This window comes from Asterias rubens, chromosome 5, assembly GCF_902459465.1.
Source record: "Asterias rubens chromosome 5, eAstRub1.3, whole genome shotgun sequence".
Taxonomy (NCBI): domain Eukaryota; kingdom Metazoa; phylum Echinodermata; class Asteroidea; order Forcipulatida; family Asteriidae; genus Asterias; species Asterias rubens.
This window is the reverse complement of record NC_047066.1, coordinates 17,384,869-17,411,366: the sequence shown is the minus strand read 5'-3', so window position 1 is coordinate 17,411,366 and position 26,498 is coordinate 17,384,869. Positions and strand designations below refer to the sequence as shown.

General features: G+C 39.3%; 1 protein-coding gene across 3 annotated transcripts in view; it reads left to right on the top strand.

Moving 5' to 3' along the window:
- LOC117290353 overlaps positions 1-24,411 on the top strand; it is a 31,682-nt gene extending 7,271 nt beyond the window's left edge. For all 3 annotated transcript variants that reach the window (XM_033771700.1, XM_033771701.1, XM_033771699.1), the window contains exons 5-13: positions 9,098-9,448; positions 10,661-11,884; positions 12,330-12,462; positions 13,305-13,579; positions 14,640-14,701; positions 17,314-17,431; positions 18,592-18,820; positions 20,190-20,322; positions 23,304-24,411. In XM_033771700.1, coding sequence (XP_033627591.1) covers positions 9,098-9,448; positions 10,661-11,884; positions 12,330-12,462; positions 13,305-13,579; positions 14,640-14,701; positions 17,314-17,431; positions 18,592-18,820; positions 20,190-20,322; positions 23,304-23,417 — 2,639 coding nt within the window. In that variant the 3' untranslated portion in view covers positions 23,418-24,411. The remainder of the gene's footprint in view (positions 1-9,097; positions 9,449-10,660; positions 11,885-12,329; positions 12,463-13,304; positions 13,580-14,639; positions 14,702-17,313; positions 17,432-18,591; positions 18,821-20,189; positions 20,323-23,303) is intronic.
- Positions 24,412-26,498: the final 2,087 nt, after the last annotated feature.

Below are 26,498 nucleotides of genomic sequence, written 5' to 3'. Positions count from 1 at the left end.
TTTCAACCTGCCGCTAGAGGGCGCTGTTGCGTTTAGTGATGTCATCGATATTTTTTTTTGAACTGCCCACCCTTGCTAGACACTATCATCGTTTAAACCATCTTCATAACTTTTGCCACTTTTGAATTAGAGGGGCACTTCCGTTTTCGACCATGGTCATGTGAGGTCACGCACACAAAATAAAATGAAGATCTAATTTATTTCTACCCAATCCCGCAATCAAAAACCTATGGTCTCATGTGGCTGATTTGATATAGATTTTTAAACATTTAACATAAAACACCTTTAAGATGATTTCACGTGACTTCTGATGACGTCATCATGACATAATTGTTCAAGGATCATTATTGCACTAATACCTTTCATCCCTGAAAGTTTCATTGCAATCGCTTATTGGGAACATTGCAAATTAGTGCTCTTAAAAAATTGGTCCTTAAGATGACAGATAAAATTTTAAAAAACAACAATAATAAAAAAACTTTAACAAAAACAAGAGCTGTTTCGCTGCGCTGCGCTACGAAACAGCTAATAATAATAAAAACTTTAACAAAAACAAGAGCTGTTTCGCTGCGCTGCGCTACGAAACAGCTAACAAAATAAAAATCCAGGGACATATGCCTGGAATTGAAAAAGGTTTACCCCAAAAACTGTAGCCCGATGGCCTTCAATTCCAATATCCTAGCCATATTGAAAATCTATACTTTTTAATAATAAGTCTATAAAATCATTTGAGACATTAGACAACGATAGAAAGACGATAAAAAGTAAACATGCAAAATGAGTTCCAATGCAAAATAACCCCCCAACCCAACAAGCAAACATTAATCCAACCCATCTAAAATTAAACAGAAAAATATGTATTCAGGTAAACTCAAAACACACAACGATTTCAGCCTAATTCAAGAGAAAAGCGAGATCCTGCGAATCACATATGTAACTGGCTTGTTTTACCAGATCAAAGTGTCGATAGTGAAGTCATAATTAAAAAGACCAGCTCTAAAACTAACTACCGCAGAATAATTTCAACAAAATTCATCGACCCCAGAACTCAGAATATTTGGCAACAAGTTTTCCTTTATTCTAGGGAAAAACGGTTTAATAGTAACTTGCTCGATCCAGATGATAACAATTTCTGGTTCAAATCACTCGCTAAAATACCCCACAAATTAACACCTGAACAAACACATCTTAAATTATACTGTAAAATAATATTTTTGTTAATGTATGGTATTCTAAGCATAATCAATATAGTAAAACTAGCGGAAACTCTGGCCTTTCTACGCGCTGATCCCGCTAGTTGAGGTAATCAGGTGTTTGAAGCAACCCCCAGGAATACCTACATTTTATTTTTGTGTGTTTTTTGCATTTTGGTGAGGTGTACGGAACAACTAGCAGCACCTCTAATTTTTGGTTCAGTCTTTTTTTAGGTGTTCAGACCCTGCCAGGACAACTCTTGTTTTTTTTTTTCTTGTTCATTTTTTTCCCGCTCGTTTTTTGTGTTTTTTTTAGGTGTTCGGCCAACAGCCGAACAACTATTGTTATTGTTCTGTTTTTTTTTTTAGGTGTTCGGCCAACAGCCGAACAACTATTGTTATTGTTCTGTTTTTTTTTTTCCTCGCGTTCTTCTTTCCCTGCGAACCTTCTCCAGCAATTTTAAACAAAAGTAAAGCTTGTACAAACTTAAAACTTACTATGTACATAGGCAATAGTGAGTAGACGAAACCGCCACTTTTTGGGAATGATTACGTCATTGATGACGTCATGGCAAGGTTTTCAAAGTTGAAAAACGACATTTGCTTTTCGCTGTATCTCAACGAATATAAAAGCTATGATGTTCATACTTGGGCATCGGATAGATAAAGACTTGGACAACATTTGAAAAGTTAACGTTAAAATCGTACGACCTTAACTTCCGGGTCGAAGGTCGGGTCAAAGTTCGCCTTCGTGTTTTTTTCTATAAAAAACAACTTTTGAGCTTATCTACGGCATAACTCAAGATTGAGATCGATTTGAACATTGAAACTCAATAGATAGTTGAACCTTAGTATTTTTAAGACAACACAGGCCTAATTACGTCATAATGACGTCATCAGGTATTGAATTACAATAAAATGTGTAAAAATCATATGGCGCGAAAGTTTTGGGGGGAATTCCCAACAGCGCTCTCTTTTTGCCCACCAAAGAGGGCGCTGTTGATTATCAAATCTGTGTACAGCATCAAGTGCAGGGGTGAGCTAGATTTTTAAAGAGCTTTCATAAGTTGCATACAAAAAACTTATGCCAATCTCACACAAACATATTGCATTTGTGAAGAAACAAGGCGTTCAAAAGTGTAATACAAGTTTAACTATAAAATAACGACACATTGTATAAAAAACATCTTTATGGTTCAATGTTTTTGAACTACGTCATCACGTAACGTCCAACCGAACACCGTGTTTTTGTAATTGTTATTGTTGTTTGGGTGTTAGGTGCTTGATGATGTTGTTGTTTGTGTTGTTGTTGTTATCGTTTGTGTCAGTATATCCATGGAGGTAGAATTCTACCTCCATGGTATATCCATCCGGTGATCTTCTAGCCTTGATTGCAAGGTCACGATCATTGTGGTTTGTTTTGCTGTCGTTTGGGTGAGTAAGTGCTTCTTGTTAGGTGTTCGTGCATTTCAGCCCAAACACCTATTGTTATTGCTCTGTTTTTTTAGGTGTTCGGCCAACAGCCGAACAACTATTGTTATTGTTCTGTTTTTTTAGGTGTTCGGCCAACAGCCGAACAACTATTGTTATTGTTCTGTTTTTTTTTTTTTTTCCTCGCGTTCTTCTTTCCCTGCGAACCTTCTCCAGCAATTTTAAACAAAAGTAAAGCTTGTACAAACTTAAAACTTACTATGTACATCGGCAATAGTGAGTAGACGAAACCGCCACTTTTTGGGAATGATGACGTCATTGATGACGTCATGGCAAGGTTTTTAAAGTTGAAAAACGTCATTTGCTTTTCGCTGTATCTCAACGAATATTAATGCTATGATGTTCATACTTGGGCATCACATAGATAAAGACTTGGACAACATTTGAAAAGTAAACGCCAAAATCGTATGACCTCATCTTCCGGTCGTACCGGAAGGTCAAACTCTGCCTTTGTGTTTTTTGTGTTTTTTTGTAAAAAAAGACAATTTGTTGTCATAACTCAAGATTGATATGGAATTTAACATTGAAACTCATCAGACAATTGAACCTTAATAATAAGACCACACGAACTTAATGATGTCATGATGACGTCATCAGGTTTTGAATTACAACAAATCAAAGTTAAATATTTTAAAGAAATCATAACTCCTGAACCACATGGTGGATTTTGACAATCTACATATCATCGGACAGGTCGATCAAACTTCAAAAAACGCTACACACAAAATGACCCCATTTGACCTTGACTTCCGGTTCAAACCAAAGGTTGAACAATTTTACAATTTTTGATCTCTAAAACTACGTAACATTTCAACATAAATTTTGCATCCCGTTATAGATGAGTGATCCTGCTCAAACTTTCCCACAGAGATGATACCAATTTGACCTGAAACTCTGGTCGAAATCGGACGATAAAGCCCACGGATGTGTTGACCCGCGTGATAACTGCGTACACTGCAAAAGCGCTTTGGCTGGCCGTTCCGCTCCATTGATCACACCTTGTTCAGTCCACGAGGCCTGTGTGTTCTGCTCGGAATAGTGCATCGTTTGACTGTACGTGTGATTTCCATTAATGTTTTGACAAGTCTCAGGTCATTGTACTTACAACGTAGCGCTAGTTTAATGGTGTACCAACATTTTACAATTGAAGTCCGCTCATATCATATTCGGCGTCAAATTGTTCCCCTGTTCGCCCTTCTCATGGCTTAATTATCAAAACGGAATTAAAGACGAAGCTTCGCTGAGATGGCCACCTACTGCAGCGATTCGTATGACTTTTAATTATGTGAGAAAATGCAACCAGAAAAAGACGAACATTGGTTATGTTTTGATCAAACACCGGGAAGCGGATTCGTGACATCGACTCGTGAAGGGTGTTTCTATCCGGCACTCACGGCAGTGTTTAGCGCGCTACACGGTAAAGCTTTGTGTACAAATCATTGCTTTTCAAAATAAGTGTTTATTTAATTCCTAACAAAATCTAACGTGCATCCCAGTTATCTTAGTTGTATCTGTACCCGTGTCGTACACTTGCGAAACCTCTGTAATACTTAATAAATAAGTCTTTTACAGTTATTTACTTCACAAGTCTAAAATTAGTAAACTGTTGTTTCGTATAAAGTTTCCCCAAATCCAGTTAACCTTTTAAGAAGTTTACTCTTGAGTTAAACATCACAAGGATCACAAAACCTTCAAACTTTGCACATAGTTAGCTCTTTACTAATAAAATACATCGCTTTAACAAGTATTAAACTTAGCATTTGTTTTCTGTGCAAAGAAAGGTATAAATGTAATAGATTTACACTTTTACTTTCTGTGAAAATTAAAAAGCTATCAACAATCTGTTCATAGATTTAATTTTCCTCGTGTTCTTCTTTACCTCTGAACCTTCCCAAGCAATTTTAAACAAAAGTTAAGCTTGTATAAACTTAAAACTTACTATGTACATAGGCACCAGTGAGTTGATGAAACCGCCACTTTTTTAGAATGATGACGTCATGACAGGGTTTTTAATGTTAAAAAAGGACCATTTGCTTGTTGCTGTATCTCAACGAATATAAAAGCTATGATGTTCATACTTGGGCATCGGATAGATAAAGACTTGGACAACATTTGAAAAGTTAACGCTAAAATCGTACCACCTTAACTTCCGGGTCGTTACCCTGGGTCAAAGTTGGCCTTCGTGTTTTTTTCATAAAAAAACAACTTTTGAGCTTATCTACGGCATATCTCAAGATTGAGATCGATTTGAACCTTGAAACTCAATAGATAGTTGAACCTTAGTATTTTTAAGACAACACAGGCCTAATTACGTCATAATGACGTCATCAGGTATTGAATAACAATAAAATGTGTAAAAATCATATGGCGCGAAAGTTTGTGGGGGAATTCCCAACAGCGCTCTCTTTTTGCCCACCAAAGAGGGCGCTGTTGATTATCAAATCTGTGTACAGCATCCAGTGCAGGGGTGAGCTAGATTTTTAAAGGGCTTTCATAAGTTGCAAACAAAAAAACTGATGTCAATCTCACACAAACATATTGCATTTGTGAAGAAACAAGGCGTTCAAAAGTGTGATACAAGCTTAACTATAAAATAACGACGCATTGTATAAAAAACATCTTTATGGTTCAATGTTTTTGAACTACGTCATCACGTAACGTCCAACCGAACACCGTGTTTTTGTAATTAACAAAAAACACTATGTCTAGTTTTATTTTTTTTTACTTTTCCTCTCACAACTCCAGAACCTTCAGACTTCAAACAGAGTATGCCCTTGACTATCAAAAGACAAATTTATTATTTAAACAAATCTCAGTTCATTAACAAACCAAACACCAGCTTTGTCAATCTACACATCATTTTAAAGACACTGGACACTGGTAATTGTCAAAGACCATTCTTCTTTACATGCATGTATCTCTACATGCATTACAAAATAACAAACCTGTGAAAATTTGAGCTCAATTGGTCATCGAGGTTGCAAGATAATAATGAAAGAAAAAACACCCTTGGCACATGAAGTTGTGATGCTTGATTTCGAGACCTCAAAATCTAATTCTGAGTGTATGGTTTCAGTAACTTAAATGGCTTGAGACCATACGTCACTACCCTAACCCCCCAAAAGGTTTTTACTAGAATCAATCCCTAACCCAACACATTCCAACAGCTTTTACCACCATGTACTGGGAACTGTACCCAATCAGACAAAATGAAACAGTCTGCTCAAAGGGGAGAATACACAACCTAACAAACTCCAACAGGCCTTCTTTGTTTGATTTTGTTGGAGTGTGTACACATGGTGTGTGTACAAAAAGATCAGTGAAATCACAGAGTACCTAATACAGCATAATCAAACAATTATGTATGTACACTGTACACTATTTTTTTATGTGGAGTAAAATTTTGTTAGGGCTCAGTTCATTCGAAGCTCAACTTGGGTTTCGCACTGTTAGCTTCATAGATCATCATTGTCCTTTTTGTTGTTTTTTGTTTATTTTTCTGTTTATTTTTTCATCCTTCCTTTTTTTTTTCTTTTTTCTTTTTTGGTTGGGAGGGGCGGTCAGTGGCTGCCTTGTTGGTGGTGCATGTAGATCTAGTCGGTGGTGCTTGTGGTGGAGTCTGCCTCTCTTTCTTTGATGGAATGGAATTCTATGAAGCATCTTCCTGGACATAGGTTGACTCCACACACATTGCAACCTCGGCGTGTTGACTTGGGATGTCCTGACTTAGTAAGGCGTTTCTTCAGCCGACACCACCTACACCATCTTGCATTCCGACCTGGCATCTTCACGGAGACGTGGCCTGCACTGTTGCTCCCAGGGACAGGACAAGTTGTTTCGGCACATCTCCTGTTGCGTACCCATCGATAAGCTCAGAGACTACTGCAAGCACGAACTTGGAGTGTGTTAGTACTTGGCCATCACTCTGGTCGTCATCAGTGCCACTGGTACTGGCACTTGAGCCGTCGTTGGCTGCTGGTGTGTGGTGCTGTTTGTAACAAAGCCAGGCGTTTACCCTGGCAACATCCAGCAGGAAGTATAAGATGCTGTGCCACCAAAGTTGTGACTTCCGTGAACAAGTGTGGTACGATCTGAGTTGGTCACCCTTGTCGACGCCTCCCATGTTCTTAGTGTAGTCAACCGCTTGGGGTGGGGCAGGAATACACTTCTTCTTAAGTCGTCCATCTGCGTTGGCCACTTTGCGCACCACCGTGCCTGTGTTTGGATCCCTCCAACCTTGGTGTGTAGATGACAGGAGCATCATGACTTTGCTGTCTTTCCAAAGGCATGATGTCAGTTGGCCGTTCTGGCGGGTATAAAAGGTTCCCCTTTCGCAGGTGTTCAAGTGCTTGACCTTTTTGTGATTTGGATTACTCTGTGATGTTGTGAAGTCCTTTGGTAGCCCTTTACTATTACTCTTGACAGCACCAGTCAGATAGGTACGCTTAGCGAGGAGGGTACGAGCCAGGGAAACTGAGGTGTAGAGCCGGTCTGTGAAAATGTGATGGTAAAGGTTGAGTTGATGTTTTGCTGTCGCCATCACAATGTCTACCATCTTTGTAGGGGTTCCTCCGTGGGGATGAATAGTGAAGTTGATGAAGAATCCCGTGGCTGCCTCAGCGAGGACATAGATCTTAAATCCAGTGCGAATGGGCTTGAAGGGCATAAAAAACTTCCTTACACTGGCTTTAAAACCTCGGTATTTCACCATGGCCTCGTCGAGACTCAGCTCCCGGTGTGGTTTGTAGTTTCTGAGACATTTTCGGCGCACCTTGTCCCATGCAGGCAGGATTGGATGAAGTGGGGATTTCTTCTTGGCATGGTAGCGATGAACTTTGTCACGTATCAGATCTGGGTTTTTGTCCGGGTCATTGCAGGAGATGTGCTGACTGAGGGCATCAAATCGATGGCGCTTCATGCTCTGTGAAATTAGCTTGTTGCGCAGCCCAGGATGAGAAGACCAGTAATCCTTGTAGTTGTTGATTTTTACCAGGCCCATCATCAGGTGGATCCCTACCCATGCTCTAATTTCTTGTAGTGATGTTGGTCGCTGCCTGCCTTTACGTAAGCTCTTGTTGGTCCAAGTGACGGTCATGGTAAACAAAGCCAAAGGAAAAAACTTCAAAAAATACTTAAGCGGCGACTCTTTCTTTGAAAATTTCGGGCCATGGGGTTTCTTCCCTCTAAACGATCTAATGCGGACGTCCTCGAGGCTTCTAGTCCAACCTGCCTCATCGGGGGCATAGTCATCTTGGTAGGCGGATGGCGGGTCCGGGTCGTTGTCGGAGTCGGGTAGCGGAACTTGCTTAGTCTTCTTTTTTCGGGGGGTTTTGGTCTTGGGTGGTCGTGTGGATGGTCCAGTGTTATCCTCTTCTTCTCCTCCCCCATCTCCCCTGGCAATTTCTCCCCTGTTCTCCTCCTCTCCTGTCTCCTCACTGCCTCCCGTCTCTATCTGTGAAGTTTCCCCCCTCTCTTCTCCTGTCTCTTCTCCTGTCTCCTCTCCTGTCTCCTCAACCTCCATGGCGTCTGCTTGCTCTTAACAACAAGCTGGGGGCGATCCTGTTGCCTCCCTTGACCACTCCTTCATCCTCACTCCGGCGCTGTCTCTCGGTTTTCTTCTTTCCCATTATGGACTCTACAAACCCATCCACTTCCTCACTTCTCAAATTCTGCTGTAGCAATCTTGCTTCACGAGCTGTCATGTTGTTATCACTGTAGTCACTTGAAGACTGGGTGATGAAGCTAAGAAAACCCTCATATTTATAGGAAATGGTGCCATTGTTATTGAAATTTTAATTCATAACTATTACATCACAGTACTTAGATTATGTAACATTTTATACAAATTTGTGAAATAGGCTTTTTTAGATAACAATAACAAATAAAAAGTACAATTACTTTTTGAAACTACCTCATTTTCAATGGTAGAGTCCATCCACCTGCCTTATGCATTGTTTATTACAAAGTAAACATTTCCAAGACCTATGGCAAGAAAAAAGGACAAGCACACATAAATCTTAACTACCACCAGTCACCCTGGTGACTTGTTTGCTACAAGCCACACACCATCCCCACACATACCCTCCCACACACCATCCCCACACATACCCTAATACTAATCACCTCAACCTTCCCCACTCAAACAAAATTACACATCAGTAGACCTTTGAGGATAGAGCAATGCCAGACACTACATTTGACACATCCACCATACCCATTCAATCAAATCTCAACAGCACTGCTAGATAGCAATGATACACAACCCCACAGAATCAAACACCCAATCCTAACTGGGCCATACCTGATCTATCAAAGTTCAACACTTTAGCCTGTTTGATTTTGTAGGGTTAAGGATTGTTAGGGTTTTAATAGAGTTTACATTTGTTAAGTTATCTCTTTCTACAACTACACAGGCACTGGGAGAACAAAAAAAGAAGCTAAAAGTGATGCTGCCAAAAATGCCCTATCCAGTGTACTTGGTCTGACCCCAGATGATGTCCATGAACCAGATTTAGGAACTGTGATATATGACAGTAGAGGTCGCAAAGTTACTCTGTTGGAAGAGAGACCTGTGGCTAAATCCATGGTTGCACATCCTGACACAGAGAAGAGCTATAGTAGTGGTGGTCATTATCAGCTGAATGCAACCCATGCACCTACTGTCACATCCAAAGATGCTTGGAATATCAATAAGCAAGAGAACTATGCTGAGTATCAAGTCAAAGTGGCTCAACAGGCAGACATGGCTAAGCAGAGAGTCCAAGGTAAATAGGAATATCAAATCACTTTCACTCAATGGTATACACATAATGAATGTTTATGAGTGCAATGGTGCGAATATGTTCATGAGTTGAAAGATGGAATGTTCTATTCAACGAGGCGGAGCCGAGTTGAATGGAACATTCCAGCTTTCAACGAATGAACATATTCGCACCATTGCACGAATGAAAAACATTCATTATTTGTTTTATATAACATCCAAGTAGAACTTTGTCATTCTGATTGAAAGAAACAACTTTCAAAACAAACAATTTGAAGCCGAATGCTAGTAATTTTACTATGCCTTCTTGCAGTAACACCTGCTGCGTTACCAAAGACACGCGCACGCAGTGATGTTTTTACTCAGCTTTTTCGTTCCATCCGAAAAGTACCATTGCACGCTGCCAGCGTGCAATGGTACTTTTCGGATGGAACGAAAAAGCACGGTGAGTGACTCAGCGTGCAATGGTACTTTTATTTGCTATCACGTGACGGACAATCCTCCAATCAAATGGCAAGGATCTGCTTGGGTGTTATATAATATTAGCTAATCAATTCATTGAGTAAAATAACGTTTTTGTGTGGATTAAAAAGCCTTCAAGATGACACATAATTGGTAGTGATAAAAAAATGATAACCCCTTAAATTGATCTTAAAGCCTACATCTGAAATAGTTTGACATTTAAAAAAGTTGTCATCCAATATCCCTATCCAAATAAATTACATTAAACATTCAATGACATATAAAAACTTGACATTAATATGGTGCTTTCTAACAAATGGGACAACTGGGTTGAACGATATTTTCATTTTTGGATGCGTTTGTATTTTACTGTAGTGCAGGGATGTACTGTTTCATAAAGAATTTATGGTGCATTGTACTTCTTTATATCTAAAAAAACACAGTGTGTTTGGCTACATAGTGCACATAATAGGCCAATTCATATGCCAGGATTTTGGACTGTTGAGGTTTTGAGCCAAAAGTTTCTTAGGACATATTATGGGGAAACTTTGTGTGGACAAGCCCTTTTTGACGACTTATTAACACCAGAAAGCTACAAATAGCACCACCACCAGAAGTACTAAATTAAAAGCAATACCACTATATTTTCTGTTAAAAAATGTGTACTGTGGGTACAAATTAAAGTACATTAATTATGGAGTTGAGAAGTTGGAAGTGCTAAATTGAGTTGATTTTGTGTTTGTTTCAATGGCAGCTGTAAATGTACAAGAGAAAAAGACTCCTCCTGCACCATCCCCTGCCCAGACATCTTCAATAACCCCTCTACAAACAGCTGTACCATCCCATGTAACGACAGCTCCTGTGAACCACTTTGGCAGGGGTGTCCTCAACCAAGACATAATGAAAAACTGTTCCCAGGTTGTATCACCTGGTCACCACCAAGGGCAACAGCAAGCACCTTATCAGCATGGATATACTGGTATACAGAATGCAGCTGATCAAGGTTACCAGCCTCAAACAGCTGGTTTCCAACCACCAAACGATACCACTAGGGCACAGTCTTCACACAGCACTCCCTCAGTTGGTATCCAACATGACAGTGTCCCAGGTAAATCTAGTCAAAGTGCTCCATCTGCCTGGAGTGTTGGTATTGATTCAGCTGACCAATCTCAGAGGCAGTGTCAGCAGAGTTACTCTGATGTAGACTCATGGTCTTCATCAAGTAGTGGACAAGGTAGCCAAGTAGCAGGAGGGTATCTCCACCAGGGACAGTCAGGTTCATACACAGTGCCAGCAAATACCAATGCATTCCCAACATTAAGTCGTGACCCTGCCGGTTCTAAACCACATGCATCTAATTCTAAACAAACCTCCAAGTCCAATCCACAGAGAGGGCATAGTATTAACTACCAGCCTTATGTTGAGCCATCCTTTGATTTTGAAGGTGTTCCAGGTACTGCGTTTCCACAGTTTGGGGTCAAAAAAACAATTACTGCTGCACGAGTCCTTGGTCAGCCACAACAACCAGGTTCTTTCTCATCATCTCAACAATCTAGCTCCCAAGATGGCTGCTTTCCTGATCAATCAGCCTCTGTAGTGTTATCAAACAATGACCAATTCCAAGCTGCCTCTCAACAGAGCCATACAGCAAAGCCTTACCCCTCAGAGTTTCATGCTACTCAGCCACAAAAACCTCAACTCCCTGTATCTCAACCCCATGTACACCAAAGTCGTGCTCACCAACCCAATGTACCCAAAGTTGTTGCATCTCAACCTAATGTGCACAATACCCATACACCTCAGCGTGACCCTCAGCCAACACCGGTTGAAAACACACAGTCTATCCTGAGCTGTGGTCCGACAGTAGCTGATCAAATTGGTGAGATTGCTACAAGTATCCCCAGAGTTGGAGCACCGTTTTCAGGCTGTAATCGGATTGAGGCACGCAAGAGCTATGCTGCGTTTCTGCTGCAGAAAAGTGAGTTGGAGGTTCTATAATCAACAAATAAGATGTTCAAAGTTGCATAACAACCTGTAATTATTGCCTTATGTTATTATGAACTAACTGACTTGCTTGCAATCAATTTTGTGATAATTGCGTTACAGGATTTTGGTACTTGCACCGTTTGAAAATAATGATTGTAGAAAGCCTAGTTTTTGAGAAATGAGTAAAACAATGTCATGAAAATACGTTTTTACATGCTAAAATAATTTACGTCTCATGATCACTGAGATGAAAATATGTTTCATGACATTGTTTTACTCATTTCTGCAAACTACATCACCTAGGCAAGTAATATTTTCAGGGAAGCTATTTACCATTATTATCTTCCAATTGAGTAAGTTCAGTGTAAATCTGTACACATTGTGTTTTTTGTTCTACAAAAAGTACAAAGACCCTTTAACTGTTTCTATATTTTCAGGTCCAAAAGGGAAACATGAGTTGATAAGTCTTGGCACAGGTGTAGGAGCAATTAATGGACGTAATATCAGCAGTGATGGACGATGTATGATAGACCTGAATGGACTAACCATTGCTCGTAGAGGTCTTCAGAGGTAATGCGTTTTATTTTGGGGCTACTTTCATAAAAGCTGCTTAAGTAGAGTTACCAGCCTAAATCATAATTCTTTATGAGCAGGCTTATTGGTTGATTTATTGCTGCAAAGCATAAATCAAATTTAGATTCATAAAGACAATACATGTCAAACCTTTGATTGGAACAACAACAATTGTAACACTGCAGTCAATATACAGTGTTATACCTCGGTAACAAACTGTGAAGTTTGATTGGTTGAGAACAATCATGTGACGCGCAACAAAAACGCATGTTACATAGCTGGACGGGCCGAGTAACATGAAAAGTGATGTACACCGGTGTACATTACCTTGCTCGTTCGCAGCGTTGGTCGATTTCCAGCGCTGTGTACGAAACAACTGCAGGTTCGAGGGAATTGTTTCTTGTTCGTCTGCTTATTAAACAATGAATAGTCCGTCGTAATAATGTTTGAAGATGACAACAGAACTTCGAGAAGAGGAAGAACAATTATACATCTATAGGTATAACAAAACAATTGTTGCACGCTGTGACTGGGGTCCATGGGTTTTGTACACCCTCGAGGGTAAATGGCACCCTCGGCTTCGCCTCGGGTTCCATTTTCCCCCTCGAGTGTACATAAGGCCATGGACCCCGTCACAGCGTGCAACAATTGTATAAAGAAGTCTTTGAACAAAGGGTAAGAGGCATGCATCAAAGTTTTTTCTAAATATGTTTTTCGCACAATATCTCTGGTGCTAAAGTTTGGTGCTAGAGTTTTGAATCACTGTGTTTTGTCTTGGACATGGTTGTGTATTTTTAAAGATCAGGCATCAATCTAGAGTGTCTATTTTCATCTTTCAGATACTTCTATCGTGAGCTCAAGAATTATTATGAAGGTAACCGTCACATCAGTATCTTCACCAATCAGGGTAGTAGTCAGCTACTGACACTCAAGGAAGGTGTTACACTACATTTGTACATGAATGCTGCACCCAGCGGTGATGGGGCTAGATTTGTACGAGATTGTAACGAAAGAATCGCTGAAGCAGACCTGCAACTGATGATGTTTGGTGCTCACTACCCAGTTCAAGAACCAGATACAGCACAGGGGAAGCTGACTGCGTTATGTGCAGGTGGTGAGTATAATAACATGGCACATTGAGAGATAAAAACATAAGAAGCAGTGCATGTTGACGACATTAGATGTGCACATTTATAGCCATACTTTTTTGCTTAAAGGCAGTGGACACTTTTGCTAATTACTCAACAAAATTATTAGCATAAAACCTTACTTGGTAAATAGTAATGGGGAGCTGTTGATAATATAAAACATTTTGAGAAATGGCTCCCTCTGAAGTAACGTAATTTTCAAAAAAGAAGTAATTTTCCACGAATTTGCTTTCCAGACCTTGGAATTTGATTTTGAGGGTCTCGAAAGCACACAGATGACAAGGGTGTTTTTTCTTTCATAGTTATCTTGCAACTTAGACAATAGTGTCCAGTGTCTTTAACCTTCAGTTGTGAAAAGGAAGAAGCTGGCTGACAATCAAAAGTCTGTTATACACAATGCTACATGTATATTAGCTGTGTGAGAACAAATATGTATTCATAAATACCTCAGACAGTTTCGCTATTCCTAATGGTGAAGAGCGCGTCACGTGGGGGTGTTTAAACCGTTGATAATGACCAGTGTTTATAACCGGTTGTCCGCGCTAGTCTTGATGCAAGACGATTCTTGTTACGGGTGATGCAGGCACTGTCGGTGATTTGGCCGCGCTGTGTGTGAAAGGAAAACCAGCGATTATGCACCAAGACCATACGCGCATGCGCACGAACGGAACTGGAAAACACACGCGTACGGTCATCGTACATGTACATTCAACACGTATACTGAACATACCAAGGAGGTGGAAACTTAAAGAGCTTAAGGATAAGTTCTACAGAGTTTCTTACTTTATTATGCCTTTTTAACCAAAAAGGTATTTATGAATGGGAATCAAAGTGTGTTGAATCGGTTTTCAACTAGTGGTTTAAACCCGCCGAGGCCTGGTTCTTGATAATTTACTTCGACTATCAAAAACCAGCCTCGTTGGGATGAAACCACTAGTTGAAAACCTCTTCACCACACATTGATTCCCTTATTAATACATACACATGTATTTCTTATAATATTAGTGTATTTATTATTTTTTTAAGGTGAGATAATTGCAGCAGAAGAAGTACAACAAACAGACTCGTTAGATATGGCTAAAAAACAGGTACGGTACAAGTACAAATCAAATAAACAACACAGATTTGAGATTGATTTCAATACAAAGAAACAATAGAGACCTGGAAAGAGGTTCAAAATCCACTTCTAGTCCTAAACCCATTAATAGGGCCAAAGGCCAATCCCCTGCATTGGTCCTAGTCCCATTAATAGGACCAAATCACTTCTTTGGCTCTAGTCCCATAAATAGGGCCAAACCACTTCCCATAAATAGGACCAAACCACTTCCCATATATAGGGCCAATCAACTTCCTTGGCCATTTCTCATAAATAGTTCCAAACCACTTCCTTGGCCCAAGTCCCATGAATATGGCCAAACCACTTCCCATAAATAGAGCCAAACCACTTCCAGTATCCACTTCCTTGGTCCTAGCTACCTCCTTGGTCCTATTAATAGTTTCAATCCACATCCTTGGTCCTAGTCCCATAAAAAGGTCCAAACACCTTCCCATAAATAGGGCCAATCCACTTCCCATTAATAAGGCCAATCCACTTCCCATTAATAAGGCCAATCCACTTCCCATTAATAAGGCCAAACCACTTCCCATAAATAGGACCAAACCACTTCCCATATATAGGGCCAATCAACTTCCTTGGCCACTTCTCATAAATAGTTCCAAACCACTTCCTTGGCCCAAGTCCCATAAATATGGCCAAACCACTTCCCATAAATAGAGCCAAACCACTTTCAATAAATAGAGCCAAACCACTTTCAATAAATAGGGCCAAACCACTTTCAATAAATAGGGCCAAACCACTTCCCATAAATAGAGCCAAACCACTTTAAAAAAATAGGGCCAAACCACTTCCCATAAATAGAACCAAACCACTTCCCATAAATATGGCCAAACCACTTCCGTTATCCACTTCCTTGGTCCTAGCTACCTCCTTGGTCCTAGTCCCATAAAAAGGTAAAAACCACTTCCCATAAATAGAGCCAAACCACTTTCAATAAATAGGGCCAAACCAATTCCCATAAATAGAGCCAAACCACTTCCCATAAATATGGCCAAACCACTTCCGTTATCCACTTCCTTGGTCCTAGCTACCTCCTTGGTCCTAGTCCCATAAAAAGGTCAAAACCACTTCCCATAAATAGAGCCAAACCACTTTCAATAAATAGGGCCAAACCACTTCCCATAAATATGGCCAAACCACTTCCGTTATCCACTTCCTTGGTCCTAGCTACCTCCTTGGTCCTAGTCCCATAAAAAGGTCAAAACCACTTCCCATAAATAGGGCCAATCCACTTCCCATTGAATGACGTCCGAGGTGAAAAAGCCCATACAGTGCATGCTATTGTGGGTGCTATCTTGTCCAACTAAGGTGATCAGGATTACCAATTCGTCATATCACTCTCATGTGGCACAAGGGTTGTTAGTTTTTTAACCTTGCAGTGTGAAAGCTCATGGTGATAACAAATAAACAATCCACGCTCGTAAATTTTGTAGCAAGGGACCCTGGCTACATTTTGGCCGTGTGAAAAGGGCTCAAGGGTTCCTTTCACACGATGATGTAGCCCACGTCCTTGGTCAAAACCTCTGCTAGTGTAAGATTTTGTCTTAGGTCCGGACCTCTGACAAAATGTAGACTCCAAAAATCATTGTCCTTTCACACGAGGTGCATTTTGTACAATCTTACAACCATGCTCAAATTTTAGCTAAATTGCTCTCGTGTGAAAGGGGCTTAATAAGGCCAATCGACTTCCCATAAATAGGGCCAATCAACTTCCTTGGTCCTAGTCACACTAATGGGTCCAATCCACCACCTTGGTCCATAGGGCCAAACCACTTCCCATAAATAGGGCCAATCCACCACCTTGGTCCATTGGGCCAATTAACTTCCTTGGTCCTAGTCACACTAATGGGTCCAATACACCACCTTGGTCCATAGGGCCAAACCACTTCCCATAAATAGGGCCAAACCACTTCCCATTTATATTGACACAAACACATGCCACGCTGCTGCCAGAGCCCTTCTGTGGTCTAGACTGGATTATTGTAACTCTCTCCTCAATGGTATTAGGCAAGCTGACATTGATCGTCTACAAAGGCTCCAAAACAATGCTGCACGTATCATTTTCTTGCAACCCAAATACACACACGCATCCACTCTTCTCAAACAATTACACTGGTTACCAGTTAAACAACGCATCACCTTCAAAACATCAGTGAACATGCACAAAGCACTCTCTAACGTACTTCCACAATACCTTACAGAGTCGCTAAATTTCAACAAACCTGGCCGGAGTGGGCTCCGCTCCAGCCAAAATCTAACAATCCCTCGCACACACAAAAGGGCAGGGGACCGTTTCATTTTCAGTCGCTGGTCCCCGGTGCTGGAACGCCCTACCAAGTCATATTCGGAACACCGACACACTCCAGACATTCAAGAGTAAATTAAAAACACATCTATTCTCATAATCGTCTTTTCATTAGCACTCTTCCAGCGCATTGAATTTTGTAAAATGTGCTTGTTTATTATTATTGCAGGTCCGATTTTTGTTCACATTATTAACAACCTGCTCCAAAAGTATACTTTGTTGGGTTTCACATCTAATTACAACATTGTTGCTATCATTTAATATGATTTGTTATACAGAAACCATTCCGAGTGATGTCCAGCAGTGATAAGTTACTGGAGTGGAATATAATTGGCCTCCAGGGGGCGCTCCTTAGTCTTTTCATCCAGCCTGTCTACTTGGATACCATCACTTTAGGTATGTATCAAATGCTGCAAAATACACTGATATTGATTCCCATGAATGAGAAATTAGTTAAAAAACCTTGATGTGTAATTTACTACTTGTATAAAAAGTAAGTGTTGGTATAATCACAGGATTTGAAACCTACAGGAAAACTATCAGTTTCTGTTTAAAAAAATTATTTGGGTACCAGTTACATTTTGACTTCTGCTAAGCAAGAAGAGAGGGGGACAACCTTGAGAAGATCTTTATGCAAGGATGTGTAGCAGGTAGTCGCCGACGTGGCCGTCAAAAACTTTGTTGGACAGACGGAATCAAAGAACTCACGGGCTTATCCATAAACGTTGCTTATCGATCTGCACTGGATAGACAGAAGTGGAACTACATCATAAACAGGGTCACAAAGGGTCAGCCATGACTCATAGGATGACGACGACGAAGCAAGTTCTTGTATACAAATTTGGCACTGCAGTGCACTGATTTCATGGCTCTGCTTCAAATCATAAGATTCACTGCACTGATGTTTTTCCACTCAATTTGTGTTTTCCCCTCTCTTTACTCAGCATCCATATTCAAAATGGCCAAAGTGGAAATGTTTTGGTCGCGATCTGTTTTTACAATAACATGATGTACAATTCATAGCACAAAGGATGTTACATGTTTTTAACAGTGGTTGTATTGATCAGTGCTCTAAATGTATTACGACACTGGTAACTAAAAAACAATGGACCGACCGTTGATTGAACTCTGATTTTGTTTTTCATGGGAATTTTCTTTCGGGCAAAAACTTTTTGCTTTGAAAACGTCAACTTTACATCAACATTTAGAAGTCAACATGCATCTTAATAGAAAAGACAATGATGAGCCATGATCCGCATAATTTATACCGGCGTGTTGACCGACCAAAATTGGTTTTGACGCACACACATTTAATATAATACTTTAATGGACTAGGGAAAATTTGTGCGAATAGTCAAACGTCCAGCGGACTAGCCTTATGGCTTGTCAAGAAAACAAGTTTGCATTAGGCCTGCATACATGTCTTAGTATCACTTTTAATTTTGGTAAATTTAGTTAGCCAATCAAAACTACCAAGCTTTGTAGGAGCTTGGCCCCATTTGGTGATTTTCAGTATACTAATGTGATGTTCCATTGAATAACATATTTAAACACAGGTAGTGACTATGACCATGGACATCTTGCCAGAGCTATATGCTGTAGAGTAGATGATGAGTTAACAGACAGACTACCTGCAGGTTACAGCGTTCATCACCCACTCATCGGAAGAGTATCTAACACACCTGCAGTTGAAGATGACTTCAAGCTGGGATTAAGTCTCAATTGGTCATTTGCAGACAGTCTATATGAAGTTGTTGATGTCAATAGAGGGCGATGTACAGAGGGGTATGTGTATTTATATGTCCTCAGCAATCATACAGATTTTGGGCTGGTAATCTGTTCCTGCTGAGATGTTAAATGTCTCTGTGCTAAGCGTTTGAAAGAAATGAGATGCAATAGGGAAGCAGACTTACTGTTTAACTATCTGTTATGAACCTATGGATTTTAAGAGTTGTCTACAAATCAAACTCCAATACTAGAAACGGTTTAACTCTGCAGTCATTCTACAGAACTGTTTTTTTTTAAATGTTCAATAATCTAGTAATAGTGTGAAATAATAATAATAGTGACTTCTTATATAGCGCGCAACTCCATCACTCAGTGACATTCAAGGCGCTTTAAACATACAGTATTTTCCTGCAAGATGTGGGACTACGTTGAAATTGTGAGACCCATCGTAAAGGACAATGTGATGGTTTACAAGGTGCTGTGGCGCAATACACTGCCAATCTAAACCAGGAACACTGGGCGAACCCCTTCTCTTTTTGATAAGTGCACTGGGTTCTTTTACATGCGTTTACACAACACACGGGACCAGCAGCTTTACGTCCGATCTGAAGGACGAAGCATCATGATTAAGTGTCTTGCTTAAGGACACGGATGTCATGACATGGACTCGAACCTACACTTTGCTGATCACAAAGACCAGAGTTTGAATCCGATGCTCTTAACCGCTCCGACACAACATGCCACACTAGTGAGAATGCTCCATTGGCTCTTCACTTGCAGACACTAATCACACATTAATCACACATCACTGCAATAGACCTTCATCACGGTGTGGCCATCTTGATTTTACTCCATTCCAACTCATTGTAACCAAACTGAGGCTGGACGAAATATTAGTCTGGTGCCATGTTTGTGCAATGATTGTTAGCATTCATTACTGTTATGGAAACAGGGATCATGACCAAGATGGTGACAGCATGATAAAGGTCTATAAGATAAGAGCCTGAAAGGAGCTGTTTGTGAGACTTTTTTCATTTTTCCTTTGTAAATTATTGACAAATAAATTCTGGTCCCTATTAAAACCAAAATGGAGTCTCACTATTTTGCCCCTTGTGTCTCTTTTTGGTTATATTAGTTCAAATTATATCAGATATGTAACCATTGTTTTGCTTGACATGTAATCATGTGGAACAATATGTGGCTATATTACATCAAAGTAAGCAATTGTTTTCATTGTTGGAACAAGCTCAAAAGATCTTGTGCAATAATTCATTGTTTTTCATTTTAAAATGTAGAGTCTATGAGTTTTAAGATTTACAAGTTTTTAAAATGGTTATCATTAGGTTCTGATAATTTACAGTATGGGGGTATTATAAACATTAGACCAATCCCTTTATGTTAAACAACTATTATTGCTTGTTTGCAGTTCGCCGTTCAGAAGTGGTGCTGTTGGAGCAAGTCGAGTCTGCAAAGCTGCTTTTTATAGCCGTTTTAAGAATGCCTGTGGCATGGCCCAACGCTATGACCTTCTGCAGGGTAGTAACTATCATCAGAGTAAGGTAAGACCAAACCCTACTAAGTCATGTTTAATATCTACTACTGTACACCTTTTGTCATGGTGCCTTCTTAGTCCAGTTTTCTAATCTGAATGTATGCTGGTAGGCACAAAACATTAGTTTTTTTCCCTTCATGAAAATATTAATCAGCCTCCAATCCGCCTCCACAGTGCTTAAGCAGCATGCAGCATCAAGCGTCCAGCTTTCTCCAGAAGATGATCAGAGCACACTGATCGAAACGTCAAGTTGAAACCAACGGTTCTTTTCAGAACCACCTCCAACTCTTTAGAGATAGTCATAACATGGTGTTACCGCAAACCTTTCCTTATCGTATGCAAAGTTTCAAATGCTACTTACGAAAATATTATTTTCTTTAAATATTACATCTGTATATGTTATTGACCTTAAGTCAGTTACAAAATAAAAACCAATAGCGTTTTTTTATTTTTTCGAGGATTGTGTGCATTGTGTTCAATAGTTATAAGCAATACCATAGCAATCTTAATAAATTGCCGCCTGGCACTGGCTGGCCCAGTATGTGTTGATTTGATTCTTCAATGTGCAGTGCCTACAATTGATATCTTGTCACATTGATTTACATGAAGGGTAATTGTGTGACATACATGTACTCATCAAAGGAACTCAAATGAATTGACAGGATAAACACTATTCTTTAACTTGAAATAAACACGGTTCTTTATCAATATAAGAGGAACTAATATTTACAGAAACGTACAGAAAATTACAGTACAGTTTGTGAAGTTTGACCTCAAGGGTTTTTCTCTTAAGCTATGGTTTTGTTGAGGAAAGCAATTTAAATTACAATTTTCTTTTTTGTGTAAACTTAATTGTGCTTCTTTCAAGCCTTGGTTGAAACAATCTCAACTTTCTTTTGTTAACTTTAAATTCAAAGGTTCTGCTTTCGACCTTGGTTTTGGCAAGTACAAACTAATTACACTTTCATTAGTTTGAACTCAAGGGTTTTTCCACTTGATCACAATCATGATTTAAGAGCACATCTTTGGCTGGTTTACCATACAGCAAATATCTGGCTACTTTTGACAGCTCTGACTCAGTCTCTTACCTGCTTGGTGACTTTGACAATCTATGGTGCTTCAAACATGAAGTCAGCTAGTGGTTGACTCGGACTCACTACGTCCCGTTCAAGGGTTGAGGGTCATGCAGAAAGGGGGATGGGTGGTCCTCTATAGTAGAATAATTGACCAAGAAACATCCAAGTATCAGGCCAAGTTTAGCTTTAAAAAAGTTAAACAATTTACTAAGTTCCACAAAATAAAAATACTTTGACATAGGTAAAGACCTCTGTGGTTTACTGTTACAGCAAAGGAACATGAGTGGAGACATTGAAAAGTCTACTGACAACAACGCATAGTGATTTCAATGCGCACGAATGTCAGTATGCACCTTGATAGGCTTATGTGCTGTTTCTCTTGATACGTTAATGTGTTTTACGGCTGGATATATTGTTGACCTATGACCGGGAAGCAACTTTGAAACAATGGATGCATAAGTATGCAACACACTTGTGGGGAGATTCCTTGACATCTCGCATCGTTTTTCCAGAATGCTGTGGTTTATAAAATGTCAGGATCTTAAAGATACTAAATGGTGATTGAAGAACAAGTTTCAGTTGCCAAAGGGGGGAGGGGGGCAACAATACGTAATACAACTAATCACTATCACAGGTAAAAAAGATCCCCAAATCAACATTTTTAACAAAAGCAGGACTGCTCCATTCATAATCATTTACTTTTGTGGAAGTAGGTTCCGATTATCTTTATATTTTTAGACTTTAAAGACAAAATACTCCTGATTTCATTTTTTTTTAAAAGTATTTTCCTCCAATTAACATGTCCTCAATCCAACACATGGTCCCCAAAACGCCATGAGAGGGGTTCAATATGCAGCTCCCACGCATTTTCTTTCTTTTCATTATTGCAGTTGGATTGTTGGAAACCTTTCATTATTGCAGATGGAAACCTTTCATTGTTGCAGATGGAAACCTTTCATTATGGCAGATGGAAACCTTTCATTATTGCAGATGGAAACCTTTCATTATTGCAGATGGAAACCTTTCATTGTTGCAGATGGAAACCTTTCATTATTCCAGATGGAAACCTGTTATTATTGCAGATAGAAATCTGTTATTATTGCAGATGGAAACCTTTCATTATTGCAGATGGAAACCTTTCTTATTGCAGATGGAAACCTTTTATTATTGCAGATGGAAACCTTTCATTATTGCAGATGGAAACCTTTCATTATTGCAGATGGAAACCTGTTATTATTGCAGATAGAAATATGTTATTATTGCAGATGGAAACCTTTTATTATTGCAGATGGAAACCTTTCATTATTGCTGATGGATACCTTTCATTATGGCAGATGGGAACCTTTCATTATTGCAGATGGAAACCTTTCATTATTGCAGATGGAAACCTTTTATTATTGCAGATGGAAACTATTCAGTATTGCACATGGAAACCTTTCATTATTGCAGATGGAAACCTTTTATTATTGCAGATGGAAACCTTTCATTATTGCAGATGGAAACCTTTTATTATTGCAGATGGAAACCTTTCATTATTGCAGATGGAAACCTTTCATTATGGCAGATGGAAACCACTCATTGTTGCAGATAGAAACCTTTCATTATGGCAGATGGAAACCTTTCATTATTGCAGATGGAAACCTTTCATTATTGCAGATGGAAACCTTTCATTATTGCAGATGGAAACCTGTTATTATTGCAGATAGAAATCTATTATTATTGCAGATGGAAACCTTTCATTATTGCAGATGGAAACCTTTCATTATGGCAGATGGAAACCTTTCATTATTGCAGATGGAAACCTTTCATTATTGCAGATGGAATCTTTTCATTTAATATTGCAGATTGAACCTTTCATTTAATATTGCAGATAAAGAGTAAAATGGTCTTTGTTTTTGTCCTGTCATTACAGACGATGTGTGTCGACTACCAACATGGCAAGCAGGTCCTAACAGCTCATTTGAAGCAGAAAGGTTATGGTTCTTGGCTGCGTTTACCCTCAGAGATTGGTGGATTCTCAAAGTAGTAGAGATCATGAGCTCCGTTACTTGGCAGGAATACAACCTGTACGTTGTTACCATTATATGCTTTATGATGAGCCCAGGAAATGCAACCAGATCTTCTTATTTTTCCAACTTGCAGAGATTTCTACATAAATTGTGTATATATTAAGGCATTAAACTACTTCCCACAGATGTTTTCAAAGAATGCTTTTTGGTAAGAACATACAGTTATTGGTTGTCACAATGAAACCATGACTATAAACCAAGTAGAGACAACAGGTGTCCGCATACAATGCACCGGGTTGTTTTTTCTCTTTCAATCAGCTGCCCTCTGTTGGGGTACGTTCAGACGAGGAACTAAACCAAAAGTGCTTAAATAACCCTCCGTTGAAATGCGCAAATAAGGTCTGCGATCAGGGTTAATTTGACCCACAGAACTTGGCTAAACTTGTCCTTAAGAAAAGGTAGAGTGGCGCAGTTAAGTCCAGGTTTTAAGACAAAAAAGCAAGTTCTAATTTTCAGTCGTTTTTTTCTTCTTTTTTTTCTGTTTCAACACGTAATAAATGGTATGCTGTGCATACCACTGGTTATCGAGAACCAAGCCCATAAACTAGGTTTTGTCTGGTTCCTTCCTTCAACAACTTACTACAGTGGTACTATCTAAGATCAATTGCTCCAGTTGAGTTTATACCAGACTGATTTACTTGGAGCGTCAAACCCAAACAAATTTGTTCTACTACTACTATTACTAGGTTCTTATATAGTGCTTTACCACACTTGTCCTGCAAGGTATGTTTAACTACATTTTGCTGTATGAGGCCTATTCCTTTAAAGCACCGTGTAATGGTTTACAAGGTGATGTGGCGTAGTATGCTGCTACTATCTAACCAGGAACACCGGGGAACACCCCTTCTCTCTTTTAATAAGTGCAATGGGTTCTTATACATGCATTACACAACAAACAGGACCAATGGCCATCCAAAGGACGAAGCAGTGGTTAAGTGTCTTGCTTAAGGACACGACTGGGACTCGAGCCCACACTCTGCTGAACAGAAACACCAGAGTTTGAATTCGGTGCTCTAAACCAGTCAGCCACAGCAGTTCCACACTTCCATACGATCCCATGTATTATGATAACTTATTGAAAATAATGAAAAGCAATTTTTGAAACAAATAAAAAGATGAAAAGCAATTTTTGGAACGTTACTATGAAAATATGTTCACGACTTCTGAACGAGCAAGTTATGAGATAATTCCAATAGCACACTCTTGAAAATCATTTGAATTGTAAACAAAGCGTGTAATGTTTTTTCATCAACTTCCAACATTAGGGCAATCTACATAAAGTACAGTAGTACGATCGGTAAGTTTCATGATCAAGGACGCCCCGGATTGGAAACTTCAGCAGGCACAGAAACATAATTGGGTTGGTGCTAGGGTCAAGGATACAAAGTAATTGGCCGTATTTATCGGGCTATGTGTGACCATGAGGTTCGAGGTGACATCGGGAAACCCTGCAATAAAAGTGGTAAAAATGGAGCAAATCTGCTGACTAGCTGTCAAAATTTTACATTCTTAACCATTTGGCCCTGCACACATTGCGTACGCTTCGTAATCCTCCGGCTACGCCGTCGGCAGGAGGGTTACGTTATCGCAACTAGCCTTTAATGTGATACTTCTTTAAGCCCTATATACATGTAGCTAGGTAGTTCAATTAGTGGAGTGCCATCACATTAATCCAGAATCCTTTGGAAAGTACTGACTCCCTAGACCAAACCTCGACTATCTGGATTGCTGGATGGATTATTATTATTATTACTATATCATTATTATTGTTATTACAATGTATTACTACTATTATTGTTTTTATCATTATTATTATGAAGGCTTCATAATTCATAACTTATGGTCAAAATTCTGGATGTTACAAATGCCCGAATCCTTTAAAATATTTTGTTACGTGCCCATGTGTCTTTAATACAGACTGGGGGTGTTGGTGCCTAGACACAGATCTGGCTAACTCCCTATTTCTGACTTTGCTACATGTATGTTTGGCCGGAATGTGAAAGCCCTTTGCCAAGCTGCGAAGCAAGTGCAAGTCTTTACCAATTTCCATCCGGCGCCCATCCATCTTCCCGCCTGCGTTCAGTGGAAATGTTGATGTTTTTGTTTTAAGATTCAGTTTTTGAGTTGAATTGTTTTATCATATGTACAAGCCCAAGTGAGATTGTGATATATATTAAATTGCCGGTCATTTTGTTGTTTGAACTTTCAACTATATGTTTTCCAATAATGTTGAGGTTTTTGGAATAAACCAGTTTTTTATTAGTGTTGAGCATTGTGCCCTCCGGACTTAACTAAATGTTGAATGTTTTAGAACCAAATCTGAACATGAAGGAAGGGAAGAAAATTAACACAACAGACATGGGTCATTCCATGTCAGACCAACGCACTTTTTTACCTTATGTCTTCCGATTTTGCTGTGCTTGTAGGTCCTAATGAGCAATGAATGCACACCAATTTTCAGCCCAATCGGACTTTCCATGTGGTCAGGGCAGAAACCACTAAAATCTGACATTTTTAGAGTAAAATACCACCTTTTTGGTAAAAATATGTCATAACCATGTCAATTTTTATCACATATATGCAAATTTGGTATCAAATTGATGAGAATTGCATGCTCAAATCAATTCTTTCATCAAAAATAAATTTTCTGAAATGTAGGTCACTGTAATCTTTAATATGTTATCGTGACCTTTGACCCAGTTTATGAAATAATGTATCATTCCAAAAATCAACGAAATAAAAATCATTTGATAAAGCATGTCTTCCTCTATCAGAATCCACTAAGAAACAACTGGGCTCTTCAAAATTTACAAGTTTATGACTATTTTTGTACAAGTCACGATGATCTTTAATATGTTATCGTGACCTTTGACCCAATTTTTGAAATAACGCATCATTCCAAAAGTCAATGAAATGAAAATCACTTGATAGAGCATGTCATCCTCTATCAGAATCCACTAAGAAACAACTGGGCTCTTCAAAATTTACAACTTTAAGACTATTTTTGTACAGTTGGTAGGTTACAAATTAGTCAATTT